This window comes from Homalodisca vitripennis, chromosome 7, assembly GCF_021130785.1.
Source record: "Homalodisca vitripennis isolate AUS2020 chromosome 7, UT_GWSS_2.1, whole genome shotgun sequence".
Taxonomy (NCBI): Eukaryota; Metazoa; Arthropoda; class Insecta; order Hemiptera; family Cicadellidae; genus Homalodisca; species Homalodisca vitripennis.
The window spans coordinates 21,539,174-21,554,499 of record NC_060213.1 but is presented as its reverse complement, the minus strand read 5'-3'; the positions used below and the strand labels follow the sequence as shown (position 1 = coordinate 21,554,499).

Sequence of the window (15,326 nt, the reverse complement as noted above, 5' to 3'; positions counted from 1 at the left end):
TCAGCATTCATGTAAAATTGGTCAATTCATTCTCGAGATGTGCGGATAGACAGACAGACAGACAGACATACATTAATGTTTTATGCTCTTCATGTGATAGACTTCGCTACCGCTCAGGCAATTAATTTTCAGACAGCACGGTATGTGATATTCCGTTTATATAACCTGAAATGTTTAGTATTTATGTTTGGGCGTTATTTATGTAAGTTGTGTTAATATTAGCAATCAAACATTAAAAATAATGTGTGCGTCCATAACACGAGCAAAGGTCAAATTTGTCTATATAAATTGTCTGAAGGCGTCACTGATTAAGTCGCAGTGACAGAGCACCGCTTCTCGCCACGTAGCCAGGGGCTTCCACTTTCTTCGGATCGATACTGACATTATGTGCTGCCAACCGAGTCTTGCACTTAGCAAGAACTGGGAAGTCGAAATGAGAGGTTATCAAAAGGGTTAAAACATAAAATGAATTTTTCAGATTATATTTACCCTAGTTTGATACTCTTAATACAAACAGCCGGACAGACTATAAATACTATAATATTTGTATAATGGACTAAAATTAGGTACTTTAAGGATCTGCATATCGTTACGTTACGCCAATTTAACATTTATTTCCTTCTCTTAAAATCCATTTTAACCCTTTTGATACCCTTCTATTTCGACCTCCACCAAAACTAGCGTGAGTAACGATCGAATACTTAATTAGGTGAAATGTCTCCTACCAATTTTTTTCCAAAATCGGTTGTGAACTTATGCGATGTATATTGGGTCTTGGCTACGAGACCATTATATCGTTTATATGATATGGATTCACCGGATATGCATATATTATGATTGCCATTGTTATGTGTTACAAAATGTATACTCGACGATTCGAGGATTTAAATCCATCCTCTTCGCTAAGTAATAGGATAATTAATGCATACAAATTAAAACGTGCAGCAATAGACTGCTAATAAAGCAGAAAAAAGAGAAAGAAAATAGTAAACAGACCTGAAAACTGATAGGAGAAAATGAACCCAGGCGCTTTCACTACATAGGTTGCAAGTCACAAGCCCAATTTGTCAACGATAACTCATTTTGTAACATGTAACAATGGAAATTTCCGAAATCATATTGTATTTTTAAACCTTCCCTCATAGAAAAAGAAAAGTTCAAAATTTCTAGAATATTATCAATTTAAACTATGAATTCAACCTGTCAGCAATGACGGTTTAGATTGTGCCTATTGCATCTTTAGGCGACTCAAACTTGATTTAGTAGTTATGTGCAATAATTTATTTCATTATTCCCATTATCAAGGTTAATAAAAATATAAAGCAATAAAAATGGTTAATAAAAGTTGTTATATGTAAAGAAACTCTATATATTCTGAGTTTATGAAAGAAAACAATTGTAATTCCCATCGACTGATCTTCATTTGAAGCTAACAAAGTGTCAAGTTGCAGACACCTTAAAGTTCACAAAGAAAATATGAAGAATTGCACTTGGAACTTGAACTTGAATTTGTGAATTTTATTGTGTTTAATATTTAGCTCAGTATAGTGATTCTTGAATTGCTTTCGACATACTAAGAACTAAGGACTAGTTATTTAATGCTATAACGTAGTAGTTAACGCACGCGGTGTAAAATACTTTACTCGTGGCTGTGGAAGGATAGATATTTGTATATAAGTTACAGAAACATCACTTTTCGAAAACTGGCATCTTTTATTTTCACGTGTAAAATCCTAAAATATTTTTACACAGGATGTTAAGGTGTTACACAGGTGTTAAGGATACAGACAAGCATGTAATTAAAAAAAGAATGATGAAAACGTTATATTAACGGTACGTTCAAAGCACTATAATACCTAGAAACAACTGATGCAATGGTTCACAGTGAGATAATATCTTTTTTGCGCTTTTGTTGAATTGGTGTTGGGTTTTATACCAATTTTATGTCAATTTTGACATTGGTGCATGCACTGGTACACTACTGTAACTGTAACTTGACGTTATTTCATTATCATACCAAATAACTACGCTCAAAAAACTATAATACCGTTAGTGTTTTAATTTTAATCTCAGATGAAGGACAGCATTGTTGTTTGCAACCCTTGGGCTAGGTTTGTAAATATACAGAACTTTAGACAGTTTGAGAATTTTACGAGACTTATTATAGTTGATTTCCCTGGTGAAAACAGCACGATAAAATTTCATGATAATGGCGTGTCTCAATCAAATGTTTGATTTACCTGGAAATTCTGGTAAAAATTAATTATCTTACAATTGAATTTTTATCTCTACAAAATTAACAAGTTAGATAACTCGCAAACGTAGACTGAAATGACAAATGTTCGCTTGGATTGGACATAACCATATTTTCATTACCTCATAAAGCACAAAAATTAAAAGTTGGAGCTGGCTTGGATTGGTAATCGTCCATAACGATTGAGAACTGAATGTGCGGTAGGAAGCAAAATTTCATGTAAATTTTTGTATATAACCATAATGTATTTTTTGGTCATAGCGTCATTCCGATTACTAAGTAGATTTTCAGAGGATTAAAATCCGCCCGGCTTCCCTGGAGTCATTGTGGTATCTGAATTTGTAACAGGACATGCTAGGTCCTGTGGAATCTGAATTCGAGAACTGGATCTCAGTTCGTAGTATGTAAGACTACAGATAGAAGCAAACACCGGAATGAAACAGTCAACTCAGCTGATAATATTGTATTAAATATCGGAGTGGCGCGAGAAGTTGCACATAAATTGTCTCACTCGAGTTTCATAAATGGTGCTAAACTGATGAACCCCTTCCTGCAATAACACTCAACGTCGCTGTGTATGGCGATTTTACTTAAATGGTGCATCACTCCAATTTCTTTGAAATTCATAAAAGTCCAGGTCTAGTTCCAGCTTCGCCAAGAAGGAAGTGTCCAAGTCCTCGAACATCAAAAGACCAGAAAGCACGGATTTAAGAGATTATCCCAAATTCGCTCACTTCAGAGAATTATTGGTTAGTCCTGTCCATTTGAACAACTGAACAAATTTTGCCTAAGTTGAGATTCAACTGGACTCTCGTGCAGAACGGTGTGAAATATGCAAGTTGCAAGCTGCACTGGTAGGCAACTATCGCTATACAAACTTGTTGAGATTCAACTGGACTCTCGTGCAGAACGGTGTGAAATATGCAAGTTGCAAGCTGCACTGATAGGCAACTATCGCTATACAAACTTGTTGAGATTCAACTGGACTCCCGTGCAGAACGGTGTGAAATATGCAAGTTGCAAGCTGCACTGATAGGTAACTATCGCTATACAAACTTGTTGAGATTCAACTGGACTCTCGTGCAGAACGGTGTGAAATATGCAAGTTGCAAGCTGCACTGATAGGCAACTATCGCTATACAAACTTGTTGAGATTCAACTGGACTCTCGTGCAGAACGGTGTGAAATATGCAAGTTGCAAGCTGCACTGATAGGCAACTATCGCTATACAAACTTGTTGAGATTCAACTGGACTCTCGTGCAGAACGGTGTGAAATATGCAAGTTGCAAGCTGCACTGATAGGCAACTATCGCTATACAAACTTGTTGAGATTCAACTGGACTCTCGTGCAGAACGGTGTGAAATATGCAAGTTGCAAGCTGCACTGATAGGCAACTATCGCTATACAAACTTGTTGAGATTCAACTGGACTCTCGTGCAGAACGGTGTGAAATATGCAAGTTGCAAGCTGCACTGATAGGCAACTATCGCTATACAAACTTGTTGAGATTCAACTGGACTCTCGTGCAGAACGGTGTGAAATATGCAAGTTGCAAGCTGCACTGATAGGCAACTATCGCTATACAAACTTGTTGAGATTCAACTGGACTCTCGTGCAGAACGGTGTGAAATATGCAAGTTGCAAGCTGCACTGATAGGCAACTATCGCTATACAAACTTGTTGAGATTCAACTGGACTCTCGTGCAGAACGGTGTGAAATATGCAAGTTGCAAGCTGCACTGATAAGCAACTATCGCTATACAAACTTGTTGAGATTCAACTGGACTCTCGTGCAGAACGGTGTGAAATATGCAAGTTGCAAGCTGCACTGATAGGCAACTATCGCTATACAAACTTGTTGAGATTCAACTGGACTCTCGTGTAGAACGGTGTGAAATATGCAAGTTGCAAGCTGCACTGATAGGCAACTATCGCTATACAAACTTGTTGAGATTCAACTGGACTCTCGTGCAGAACGGTGTGAAATAAGCAAGTTGCAAGCTGCACTGTTAGGCAACTATCGCCGTACAAACTTGTTGCGGTGCAACTCTTATTGTACAGGTAGCTTCGATTCTAACCCAACTAGACATAATATCACATCCCTAGCAAACCAGTTTGGCTAGTTCTAGAGCTTCACTTATACATGAATTCCCTTTATTTTCTCATGCAACGAAGTGAATGTTCATAATGACAAAATGCAGTCCATGTTCTAATGTAATATTATTGTGCCAAGTTCTCTTCACAAGTCTAATCAGCGAACAAGATCTCATAACTTACTCTACAATCGAGTAGTAACAATTAATAAAATGGTGTAAAAACTAAAAGAACTTAAAGCTGAAGTAAAGTCAACACAAGATAATGCCTGCAACAAGTCTATTAAAAGAACTACAGTAAACATAAACACTTCTGTATTTGTTCGAGACACGAGACAGTGACGAGCGGGGGAGGAGTATGGAGGGGGGAGGAGAAAGACAGAGAGACAGAGAGAGAAGGAGCGATATATGTTGTTGTAGTACACAAGTGAAAGTTCAAGAGATAGCAAGTTCGAGGTTATAAGGCCACTACGATCACGAACTGGTAAGTTATTTAAATGTAATCATTATATTTAATCATTAATCATTAGTTTTTCGTTATATATTTTAAATACTCTTACACAATAACAGTTAAGAATTTAAGAGGTTATACTTCACAAAACCTTGGAAAACAATGCCGCTGTTATAAGCACAGAAGTCGAATTTAGTGTTTGGGCTGTATACGATCTTTTAAACCGGCACCAATTCTTTGTTTAGATAGGAGAGAGGGAAACGGTCTGCCACGTAATTCTATGCTGGGGGATTTTTAGATCACTTATTTATGTTGCTATTTTTGTTATTAAATTAAAAAAGTATATTTTGATTTGGAAATAGATACCACTAGACAAAACCAATTGTATCAAGTACTAAAAGAGTTCTAAATATTCCACCTTATGTTGATTTTATTAGACTAATAAATATAAATTAATTTGTAATTTAGCATCGGATATTGTAATGAGCTGAATTTTATTAATCAACTTCTATAAACATTAAATATCTTATGATTTTATTTTAATGCAATGGCTTCACCTATTTAAGTTTATATACAGGGTGAATATAAAGTCAGGACCCCCCTCTACTTTTTTCTATAGGTAATATAAGGAGATATCCTTTGGGTAGTGGTGCAATATGGAAAGGAAGTTTCATTTTATGATATTAAAAATTTGTTGTGCCCCCAAAAATGCGAAATTTTGGGGGCAACCCAAAAATTTCAATGTAAACCCCTATCAAGTGACCCCTCATTTTAAAGAGCATGAAAAAACTTAAATAGTGGTGAAAACCAGAGATCGCTATCTCTTTTCGAACAACATAGCCAATAAAAATTGTAATTAAGTCTTTACACCTAAATTTATTTTGTTTGGGTACAGTTTCCATCTGCGTGGAAACAGGTTTATTGGTTGTTTGTGTTCTCAATGAGTGAGTCATGCAATGGACGAAGAATCCAATGTTAGAAAGTAAACTGATAAGGAGTTTATTGTCAACGAGTGACTGGGTTTTCCCGATTCGAAGTGCAATTAGTACAAACTAGTCCATTCTTTGTTTCAATCTTGTGAGAACAGGTCATACTTTGACAGTAGTTATTATCTTAGTGGATCATTATTATCCAGTGGTATTGTGTGGTTACAGTTCTGGGAAGTATTTTGCGAAGTTTTTATGTGTTTTAGTGTTATTACAATAATTCATTTAGATGCACTTTTGCAATGTAAGTTTTAAATAATATTATCTAATTAATACTGATTACGAGTAAAAATGACACGTAGTCACGAAGATAAATTAGAAATAATATTTAATTTCGAGGCTTCGAATGAAAATTATCATGAGGCAGAAAAGCGGTTTAATTTGGCACATCCTGATAGACATGTGACAAGGAAATACTTAAGAACTTTAGTAAATAAGTTCCGAGAATTTGGTTCCATAAAAGATGCCTACGCTCAGGTCGGCCTCCTTTAGGCGGTGACAAACAGTTTGAAATTGTTGCACAATTTGTTGAAGATCCGCAGCAGTCCACCAGATTAGTAGCAAATCTTTGTGATGTTTCCCAAATGTCTGTGGTAAAGTTAAAGAAAAAAAATTTCACGCTTATAAAATTAAGCTTATCCATGAGTTAAACGAAGACGATCCAGACCGTCGTCTACAATTTTGTGAAGAAATGGAAGCACTAATTTCTGCTCATCCATTGTTTGTTCGAAACGTTGTGTTTAGTGATGGATGCAGTTTTTAGTCAATGGAGATTTCCCGCAATAAATTATTAGGGAGAATTAATATGAATTTGACACCAAAAATTTTCAATATCATAAAATGAAACTTTCCATATTGCACCACTACCCAAAGGATATATCCTTATATTACCTATAGAAAATACAGTAGAGGGGGTCCTGACTTTATCTTCACCCTGTATAAATGCTTAAATTAGCTATTTTAAATATTACAAGTTTTATTGTTTAATGTTAATAGGTTCAAATAAGGCTATTTGCAAAGGAGTCTCTTGCTGTTTATACTTGAATAATACTAAGGTTTACCCTTTATAAAGTCTATAAATCCTCTCAGAGCTATTAATTCTATCTTGAAAATTAAAATTTGGTATTAAATGTTTTAAATCAACAACTGTGAACCAGTAACGGTTTAGAAATCAATACTAGTTAGTCCTTTAAAAATGCTATTTTGTTCTGACTACAAACATAATTTTCATTATTTTGAATATTTGAGGTATTTTTCTTGGGCGGCTATTTGATTTCCCCTTCTCTAGAATGGCCTCTGACAAAATCCCTTTGATTGAATATTTTTGAAATAAAAGTAAAATTTGGTGTTCACAAGACTGGCTACATTGCTGAATATAAATGAAAACTTTACAATTACTTGTGAATTTTGAATGTAGCTCCAGTTCACCTTCCTCTTAGTGCAGCGTCTGAAACCTGACCTGTCGCAGACTTGACTCTTGATATTTGGCGTTATGTTAATCTGACGTAATAAAATAAACTCGACGACAAAGAAGCTGAAACACTCGACAATGCTTTGAGACTGTGTCAGAAACGTCGTAGTGAATTCAGCTTTCAGACGCTGCAAAGAGGAAAGTTAACTGCAGCTAAACTCAATATCCACATTGAACCAACCCTTCACACCGTAGTTACGTTGATAGTACTTTTTCAAAGAACGTGTGGAACTATTTAAGTTAAAGCAGTGTTATTGCCTAGTAAAAGCGATTTTCTACTGAGTGGAAAAAAGACTACACGATGAATCTCATTAAATCAACAAGGTTTAACGAAACAAATAAGTTAAAAATATTAGGTGTAATGTAAAATTCTTTATGGTGGTAAAAAATATGTAACACACACACACACACACACACACACACACACACACACACACACACACACACACACACACACACACACACACACACACACACACACACACACACACACACACACACAACGATAAGTATGTCAAATATCCTTCCTGCTTTGTTGTCAGTCATCTGAAATACACTATAAACGAAGGAAAATTTAAATTTATGTAATTATAAAATGATATATGGACTAATTCCTTGAATTAATAACATTAAAATGCTCAAAAAATTAGTTTTATGCCGGTACTATATTTTTGACAGCCTCTAAAGCTCAAAACCGAGATATTATAAGAGATTTTGTGATTATAATAAAATATAAGTGATTTTTGACATTTGAATGTTTCTTAGCAGAATTAACATTGTAGCTGTTATGCTAGACAAATTTACACCAAATAATGTTTAAACCCTGCGTTATATTTTTCTTAACTACAAATTTGAGTGAAACATGTAATATTGACTGAAAGAAGACTTGCATAATCTTATACTTGATACTTTAAAATAATGCTTTTCAATGTTTAATAAAATAATATGGTGTATAGAATGTTACAACACATTTCGCAATTTCATCGTACGATTCGAAGAATCACATATGGCAGATTTGTTCAATGCGCTTGCACACAATTGCATACAAGTGCTTTAAAATCTCTCACTTTTGGAGTTGTAAATATATAATATTGATTAGTGAAAAACCGTGTTGCAGGAAAATGGGATTGTTCATAGAAAATACGATCATGGAGTTCCTGTACGCGTCCCTTCTGATATTCTGGATAATATACCTGTACTTCGTGAAGGACTACGGCTACTGGGAGGAGAGGAACGTTCCCCACGTGGCAGCGGTATTCCCCTTCGGCTCCCTGAGCGAGGTGGTCCTGGGGACCGGCTACTGGGGCACGGCCCACGACAAGATCTACAAGCAGTTCGAGCAAGAGCGTTATGTCGGCCTCACACACATCAGGAAACCCTGGCTGCTCGTCAGAGACCCGGAGCTGGTCAAGCGCATCCTGCAGGACGACTTCTCCTACTTCATGAACCGCTCCTTCTTCGAGGTCAACCCGAAGGATTACATGTCCAACCATCTGTTCACGATGAAAGGCACGGAATGGAAGGAGATGAGGATGAAGTTGACACCCGCGTATACGGCTGCCAAGATGAAGATGATGTTCTGCCTCGTGAAGAAATGTAGTGACGTTCTTCGCGGTGTCGTGAAAAACATGACGGAGGAGAATAACGTCCTCGACGTGAAAGATCTCCTCTCGCGGTTCACGATCGACATAATCTCCACGTGTGCCTTTGGTCTGGAGAGTGACTCTCTCACCAACAAGGACTCTGAGTTCTACAAGGTGGGAAAGAAGGCGATGAACATGGACACTCTGGTGCTACTGAAGCTCTATGTCTACAGTGCGTTCCCGATATTCACAAAACTGCACTGCTTCGACTTCTGTGACTCCAAGGTCAAGGAGTTTTTGTCTGGAGTGGTCCAGTCGGCTGTCGAGTACAGGGAGAAGTATAACGTGACCAGATATGACTTCCTGGACCTGTTGATCAAATTGAGGCAGAACCAGAGCATCTTGGAGAAGGGCGAGAAGCCTGGAGGCGGCCAAAATTCTTCCAAACCTGAGAAGAGAGAAGGTAAAATAACCTAACTGACATAATATGTTTGTTTCGTATTGATTATTTTTTATATAAACGTTACCACTATAGCTTGTAGAAAGTAGTTGTCAATTAATTAAGTGTAGATTGAATTTTCATACTGACATCTCTGTTAGTAGAACGTTAAAAACAATAGGGGTTAGTGGATTTCCTCAAAACTAACTGTTCACGTTCTGAGTAATACAATCTCTGAACTGTTTAATTATACGGAAAGTGGAGGATCAATGCTGTATCTATTCACAGTGTTAAGGACGAGTGCGAATGCAATTTAAAAATATTAGTTTCTTTTCAAATAATAAAGAGACTTTTAACTATGAGTTAGTCTTGGAACTATATTAAATACAAACCTATGGTATATAGGTTTTCAATTTATTAATCAGCCAAATCTCATTGCAACTGGCTATGATAGAGATAATCTGGTGTAACGTACCTATGAAGGAAGGGTCGAATCAATTGATTTTTGAGTTTAGCTACAGTTTACCTTCCTTTTATTGCAGCGGCTTGTATCTGACACTGTCTTAGACTTAACTCCTGCGATTTGGAGTCATGTTCGTATGAATAGATCAAAAAGAATTTACGAAGAAGAAGCTCAAAGCGAAACATTTACATTGTTTCAACATCAGAGACACATATAAATAGGTGAAGTGGTAGTCTCATTGTCTCATCAGGTACACAATTGAGTGCATTACGATGTGATAGACACGATCTCTAAGCACGGTGGAGCAACCAAGTTTTCTATACATACCGTAGCTATAGGTGTCTCTGATGTCGAAACGATTTAATTGTTTCGTTTGGAGCTTCTTCGTCGTCGAATTTCTTTGGATTTCTTCAGTCGAACATGACACCAGATTTCAGGAGTCAAGTCTGAGACCAGCCGCTGCTATAAAATGAAGGTGATCTGGAACTATACTATAAATTTAATAATCTGGTAATTTACAGTTCTGCGTTTTGTTGCCCATCCATATAATGCAACTGCTTATGAGTCTACACAGTCCACACCTTCTTTCGTATTATTTCTCTTCCTACATATATTGTTTCATAAAAAATAAAAAAAATAAAGCTGCACTGTAATAACAATACTATGAGATCGGGTTAACTATTATTTGACTTGTCCAAGTCATATTATTCATGTGGATGATGTTCAGTTTAAAGCTCAAATAGAACACAGCACTGTACCCTTTTAATCGTTCTGAAAGTTTATGGTATTTCAGGAATGACAATCGAAGAAATCACAGCGGAAACGTTCATATTTTTCGCTGCTGGCTACGAAACAACGTCGAACACTTCTCTGTTCTGTCTGTACGAGCTAGCGTGTAACAGCAGGATACAGGACAAGGTCTACAGTGAGGTACAAGAGATCCTGGACAGGTACGGGGGGGACATATCCTACCAGGCGCTGCAGGAGATGACCTACATGGACCAGGTCATCAATGGTAAGTGATTATTGCTCACGTAAACGTGTTTAGGTGTCCACTTCTTTTGTGGTTTCAACACGTTTTCTACCTCTTAAACGATTTTTAATTTATCTTCTTTGGGATCAAAAGGTAATGTCATAAATATACAGAAATATCGGTGGAAAAATTAAACGGTTGAAATGTATTCGAACAAATCTTAAACTTTGATTTCCAAAAGATTCTTTTTGGAAATTTGAAGTTGAAACACCTTCAATATGATTATGGAAGTTTACCATCTTCATCTTTATATAACGCACTGACACTTCTTCAATTTTTATAAAATGAGATCGTACGATTTGTGAAGAAACATTTAATTTCTTAAAATATAATCTCTGATTTTACAGGTGTATTTAGTAATTCATAGCCTACGTGTTGTGAACAATGGACTTTCATTCTTTTTAGAGTTTATCCTTACTTTTGAATTTATAAATGGAAATATATTTTCACATTTGTACAGCTAACATTAGTAGATGGAGACTTTTTCTTGTCTTTTTATATTTTTCGTAATCGTTACTATTTTTCAGCCACTAAAATATTTTATTCCCTTTTAAATATTTGCAATGTTTTTTCCACATGCCGTATAATTTCTAATATGTCATTACTAGGTATAGCTTTCATGAAATGTATGTTTACACTTATTGCTTGTATTTGGATAAAATAGTTTAGTTTTATAACACCCCAGAACTACATGGATATTCCAATGTGATTTAGCAAACAATACAATGTTTCTTTCTAGAGTGGCTTCCGACTGAGCCATAGGTCACATTCGATTTAAGGGAATGAATTTTGCAAGTGATTTTTACATTTTTGATTCTCATCCTCTGTTGAAATTAAATATTAATGTTCATAAGTCAAATGATTCAGGAGGCTACTGATGCATGAAGTACTAAATGTATGATACTCAGAGTAAAGAATCAAGTCTTAAGTGTTAAAAATAGATTGAAAACATTTACAGGCTCATGATTCACTTTGTAAACTTTTATATGTCTGTAAAGCTATTAAGCAGTTTTAATATTTATCACTCACTTCTGTTTTTCAGAATGTTTTTTTTGTGTTGCAGAGTCGATGCGACGATATCCTGTGCTCCCTGAGCTGTTCCGCGAGTGCACCAAGGACTACAAGATACCCAAGTCGTCCCTTGAGATCGAGAAGGATTTGAAAGTCGTTATCCCTGTGTACTCTCTGCACCACGACCCCAAGTATTTCCCCGACCCCTACACCTTCGACCCTGACAGGTTCAGTCCGGACAACTGCAACAAACGACATCCGTACGTGTACTTGCCTTTCGGCGAGGGTCCGAGGAAGTGTATTGGTAAGTTAAAGGTGACTTCAAATATTCTTTCACGGATGAAAAGATTTTACTAATTGGGTCAAAATAATAATAATTGTTTTATTTGAGTCGACAGTTACATGAACTGTATTACAAAAGTCGCTTATTTGACGATAGTTACATTTGGTTTTCATACTACCATCCATACCCAAAATGTTCAAAATAGTCCTCTCTCTCTCTCCCCCCCTCACCCTCTCCTACACCCGTGGAACCATATCAGATTTCTCACATATCGGCTCTTTGTGAACTCAGAGTACGGTAGGTTCTACTGAAAGGATACACCAGCCAGAAGTTAACCCCTGGGGTAACACTTATATTGCACTTTGATATAATGTAACATTAACTGAATTTACTGTTCCTAAAATTCCAACTTAAAAACAAGGAAAGATTAATATAAACCAATATAAAGTGGATAAGGGACCTAGGCTCTCTAATAAAAAAGGAATAAGTGCTTAAAAACTATTTAATTCTAACTACGAGAATAGTGAATACTAGCACGCCCTGGGGAGCAGTAGAGTAGCTTGTAATAGATGAGCTGCTGTTGGGGGACTACGGTTTGGAAGTTCCTCTGAAGATGAAGGGCAATTCCTTCACGACTGTGCCTTCACCATCCTTAGTGTTGTGCTGCTGCAGGACTGAGGTTTGGACTGATGAAAATGAAGACGGCTGTGGCCACCTTGGTCTTGGGCTACCAGATCAGTCTCACCCCGGAAACGGAAGTTCTTCTGGAGATGAAGGGCAATTCCTTCACGCTCGTGCCTTCATCATCCTTAATGTTGTGCTGTTGCAGGACTGAGGTTTGGACTGATGAAAGTGAAGACGGCTGTGGCCACCTTGGTCTTGGACTACCAGATCAGTCTCACCCCGGAAACGGAAGTTCCTCTGGAGATGAAGGGCAATTCCTTCACGACTGTGCCTTCCTCGCCCTTGATGTTGGTCTTCACTAAGCGGAAGGGAAACACATGATTTGTGTTCAAGTGAATGATACATAAATTGCCATTTTGTTCTCCTAGCAATTCTAGGGAGAAGGACTAAACCAACAACACTAGTTGTTAGTTGTGGAGTCTAGTGTTCCACAAAACTAACTTTTTTACTCTGTAAACTGTGATATTACCCAAGAAATATAGAATTAGATTTAATTTATTAAATGTTACAGTATTGTATTGTATATACAACCACATTATTGAATAAAAAAATTCGTTCTGTTTATAAGTTTTAACCTAATTAGAAATTTGGACTAATAAGACCTAACTTCCAGGACTTTGGTTAATAGTTAGAGGGCAGGTTCAAATCCTGTCTGTGTCCTTAACACTTTTTATCAGTAACATCGACCTTGTACTTTATCAACTCCCACCCTTATTCTTTTTGATAAGATCATCGCACAGGCCACTGGCCAATGAGGACGGGCAGAATGAGGCTTAAAGGGAATTGGCCTCTTCTTACAAAAAGTTCGATTTAACGAATAATAAGTACACGTAGTCCAATATAAACACATGTTTTGTGAACCTAACCTAAGTATATTTCATAGAGGTCTTGGAGAATAATTAAATATAAACCAGTCCACAGTTATAATTAGAGCAGCGGTGTATATTAAGGAGGGGGGGGGGGCGCAGACCCTAATGTAATAGTAAAAGTCTGTACATGTAATCTGTGTTAAATTCTTAAATTAATAAATGTGTTTTTAAGTATTTCTAGTTTTTACTATCGTTTGTTATTAACTCATTAACTATAGAGTTGAAGGTGGAATAAGTCTGGTAGAGGATGCTTTATCGTTGCATGTCGGTGAGATTTGTGAGAAAGTTTGCTGTACCTGGGAAACGTTACGTCTCTGCCTTGCGTGTCTACTCTCACGCGTACAGTAAACGGAACCTCGCGGCGGGGTACCGGAATATGAGGTTTTGTAAATTTATTTTGATTTATGTACTAAATCTATTTTTTATGTTAGTTTGATTTTCCACCAACATCACTATAATGTAAAACTGATGCTCATTTAATCTTGCTGTAGTACATAGGCCTATCTATTATGCCAATAATGTGTGTAAAATTAAGCGAGAACTTATGTAAAATTATAAAAAATATTTTTCAATGTAAATAATGAAATTTGTACGTTCTAATAATTTATTTAGTTTACCTACAAATATAAATATGGGAAATCGGTATAAAATATAATTGTGACTGGTATCTAACTAAAGAGATCAAATACGTTTCAATTTAGATTACTTGGAACAATAAAATTATTTATTTATGTTATATTGAAACTGAAATGATTTCAAAGTTTACAAAATCATCTCAATTTTCCCCTGTGGTTGTAAATTTTATTTTTGATCCGTAAACACGCAGTATTTATGTATATTTAAATTTATAGGCTAATATATTTAAAATACTTTATGGTATATTTATTAGAATGGTTCAAGATAAGAGATTTACACAACATTCCACGTAGAAGTAAATACAGGTATGGTTTCGCTATTAAAGCGGCCTGATGGCATAGACCTATATATTTTTTATTTTAAGTTCCACAAGTGTATTTGAAATAAAAATAAGTTTAAAAATCTTGAGGTAACCATGGACACTTATAAAAGTAAACATATTTTTGGGATGGAGATAAAATTAATTTATCAGCCCTGATAGATACAAAATATTGATAATTTTTTTAAACGGAGAAAACATTAAAAACATTATCTGTTATCAAAGCCATCTAAAAATTATACATGTTATTGTTTGTCATTCGACATAATTAGCTCAGTTTACTAAAATTGTGAAATGTTTAAAAGTTTTGAAAGTAACAAGACGTGTATTGAATGTACTTAAAACTCAAGATACTCGTATAAAAACTTATCCTATTATTAGATTACGTAAAACGAAGTATAAGTATATTTATTTTTCAAAGAAGCATACTTTGGGAAAGTCAGTTCTTTTAGTCTGCAATTGCGTTTAAAGTAATTTTCAGCAATATTAACGCCTTTCATTACACTGTCTGCAAATGGCTTCACTGCGTAGTTGTGAATTGTGTCTTCGTTGAATTGAAGGCGTCAACATAAGTCTACAGGTTTAATAATAACTGCTCTATTGAGACGTTTTTCACGTATAGGAAATCTAAAACACTAGTAATATTTATTTAATTTATATTATAATTATCATTAGACACTCGTATAACTGTCAAGACACAACATAAATTGTAACTTGCTACAGATAATTAACGTGGGCATAAAAACACA

General features: G+C 35.9%; 1 protein-coding gene across 2 annotated transcripts; it reads left to right on the top strand.

Annotated features, from left to right (window-relative positions):
- The first annotated feature begins 4,437 nt into the window (after nt 1–4,437).
- LOC124366979 (probable cytochrome P450 6a14) lies at nt 4,438–13,327 on the top strand. Of its 2 annotated transcripts, XM_046823619.1 has the most exons (5): nt 4,438–4,833; nt 8,375–9,303; nt 10,536–10,757; nt 11,839–12,090; nt 12,899–13,327. In XM_046823619.1, the coding sequence occupies exons 2-5, from the start codon at nt 8,379–8,381 to the stop codon at nt 13,072–13,074; spliced, it is 1,575 nt and encodes a 524-aa protein (XP_046679575.1). In that variant the 5' UTR covers nt 4,438–4,833; nt 8,375–8,378; the 3' UTR covers nt 13,075–13,327. The 2 variants fall into 2 exon arrangements, with proteins under 2 accessions (XP_046679575.1, XP_046679574.1); XM_046823618.1 differs by lacking the exon at nt 4,438–4,833 and having other exon boundaries at nt 7,737–9,303.
- Nucleotides 13,328–15,326: the final 1,999 nt, after the last annotated feature.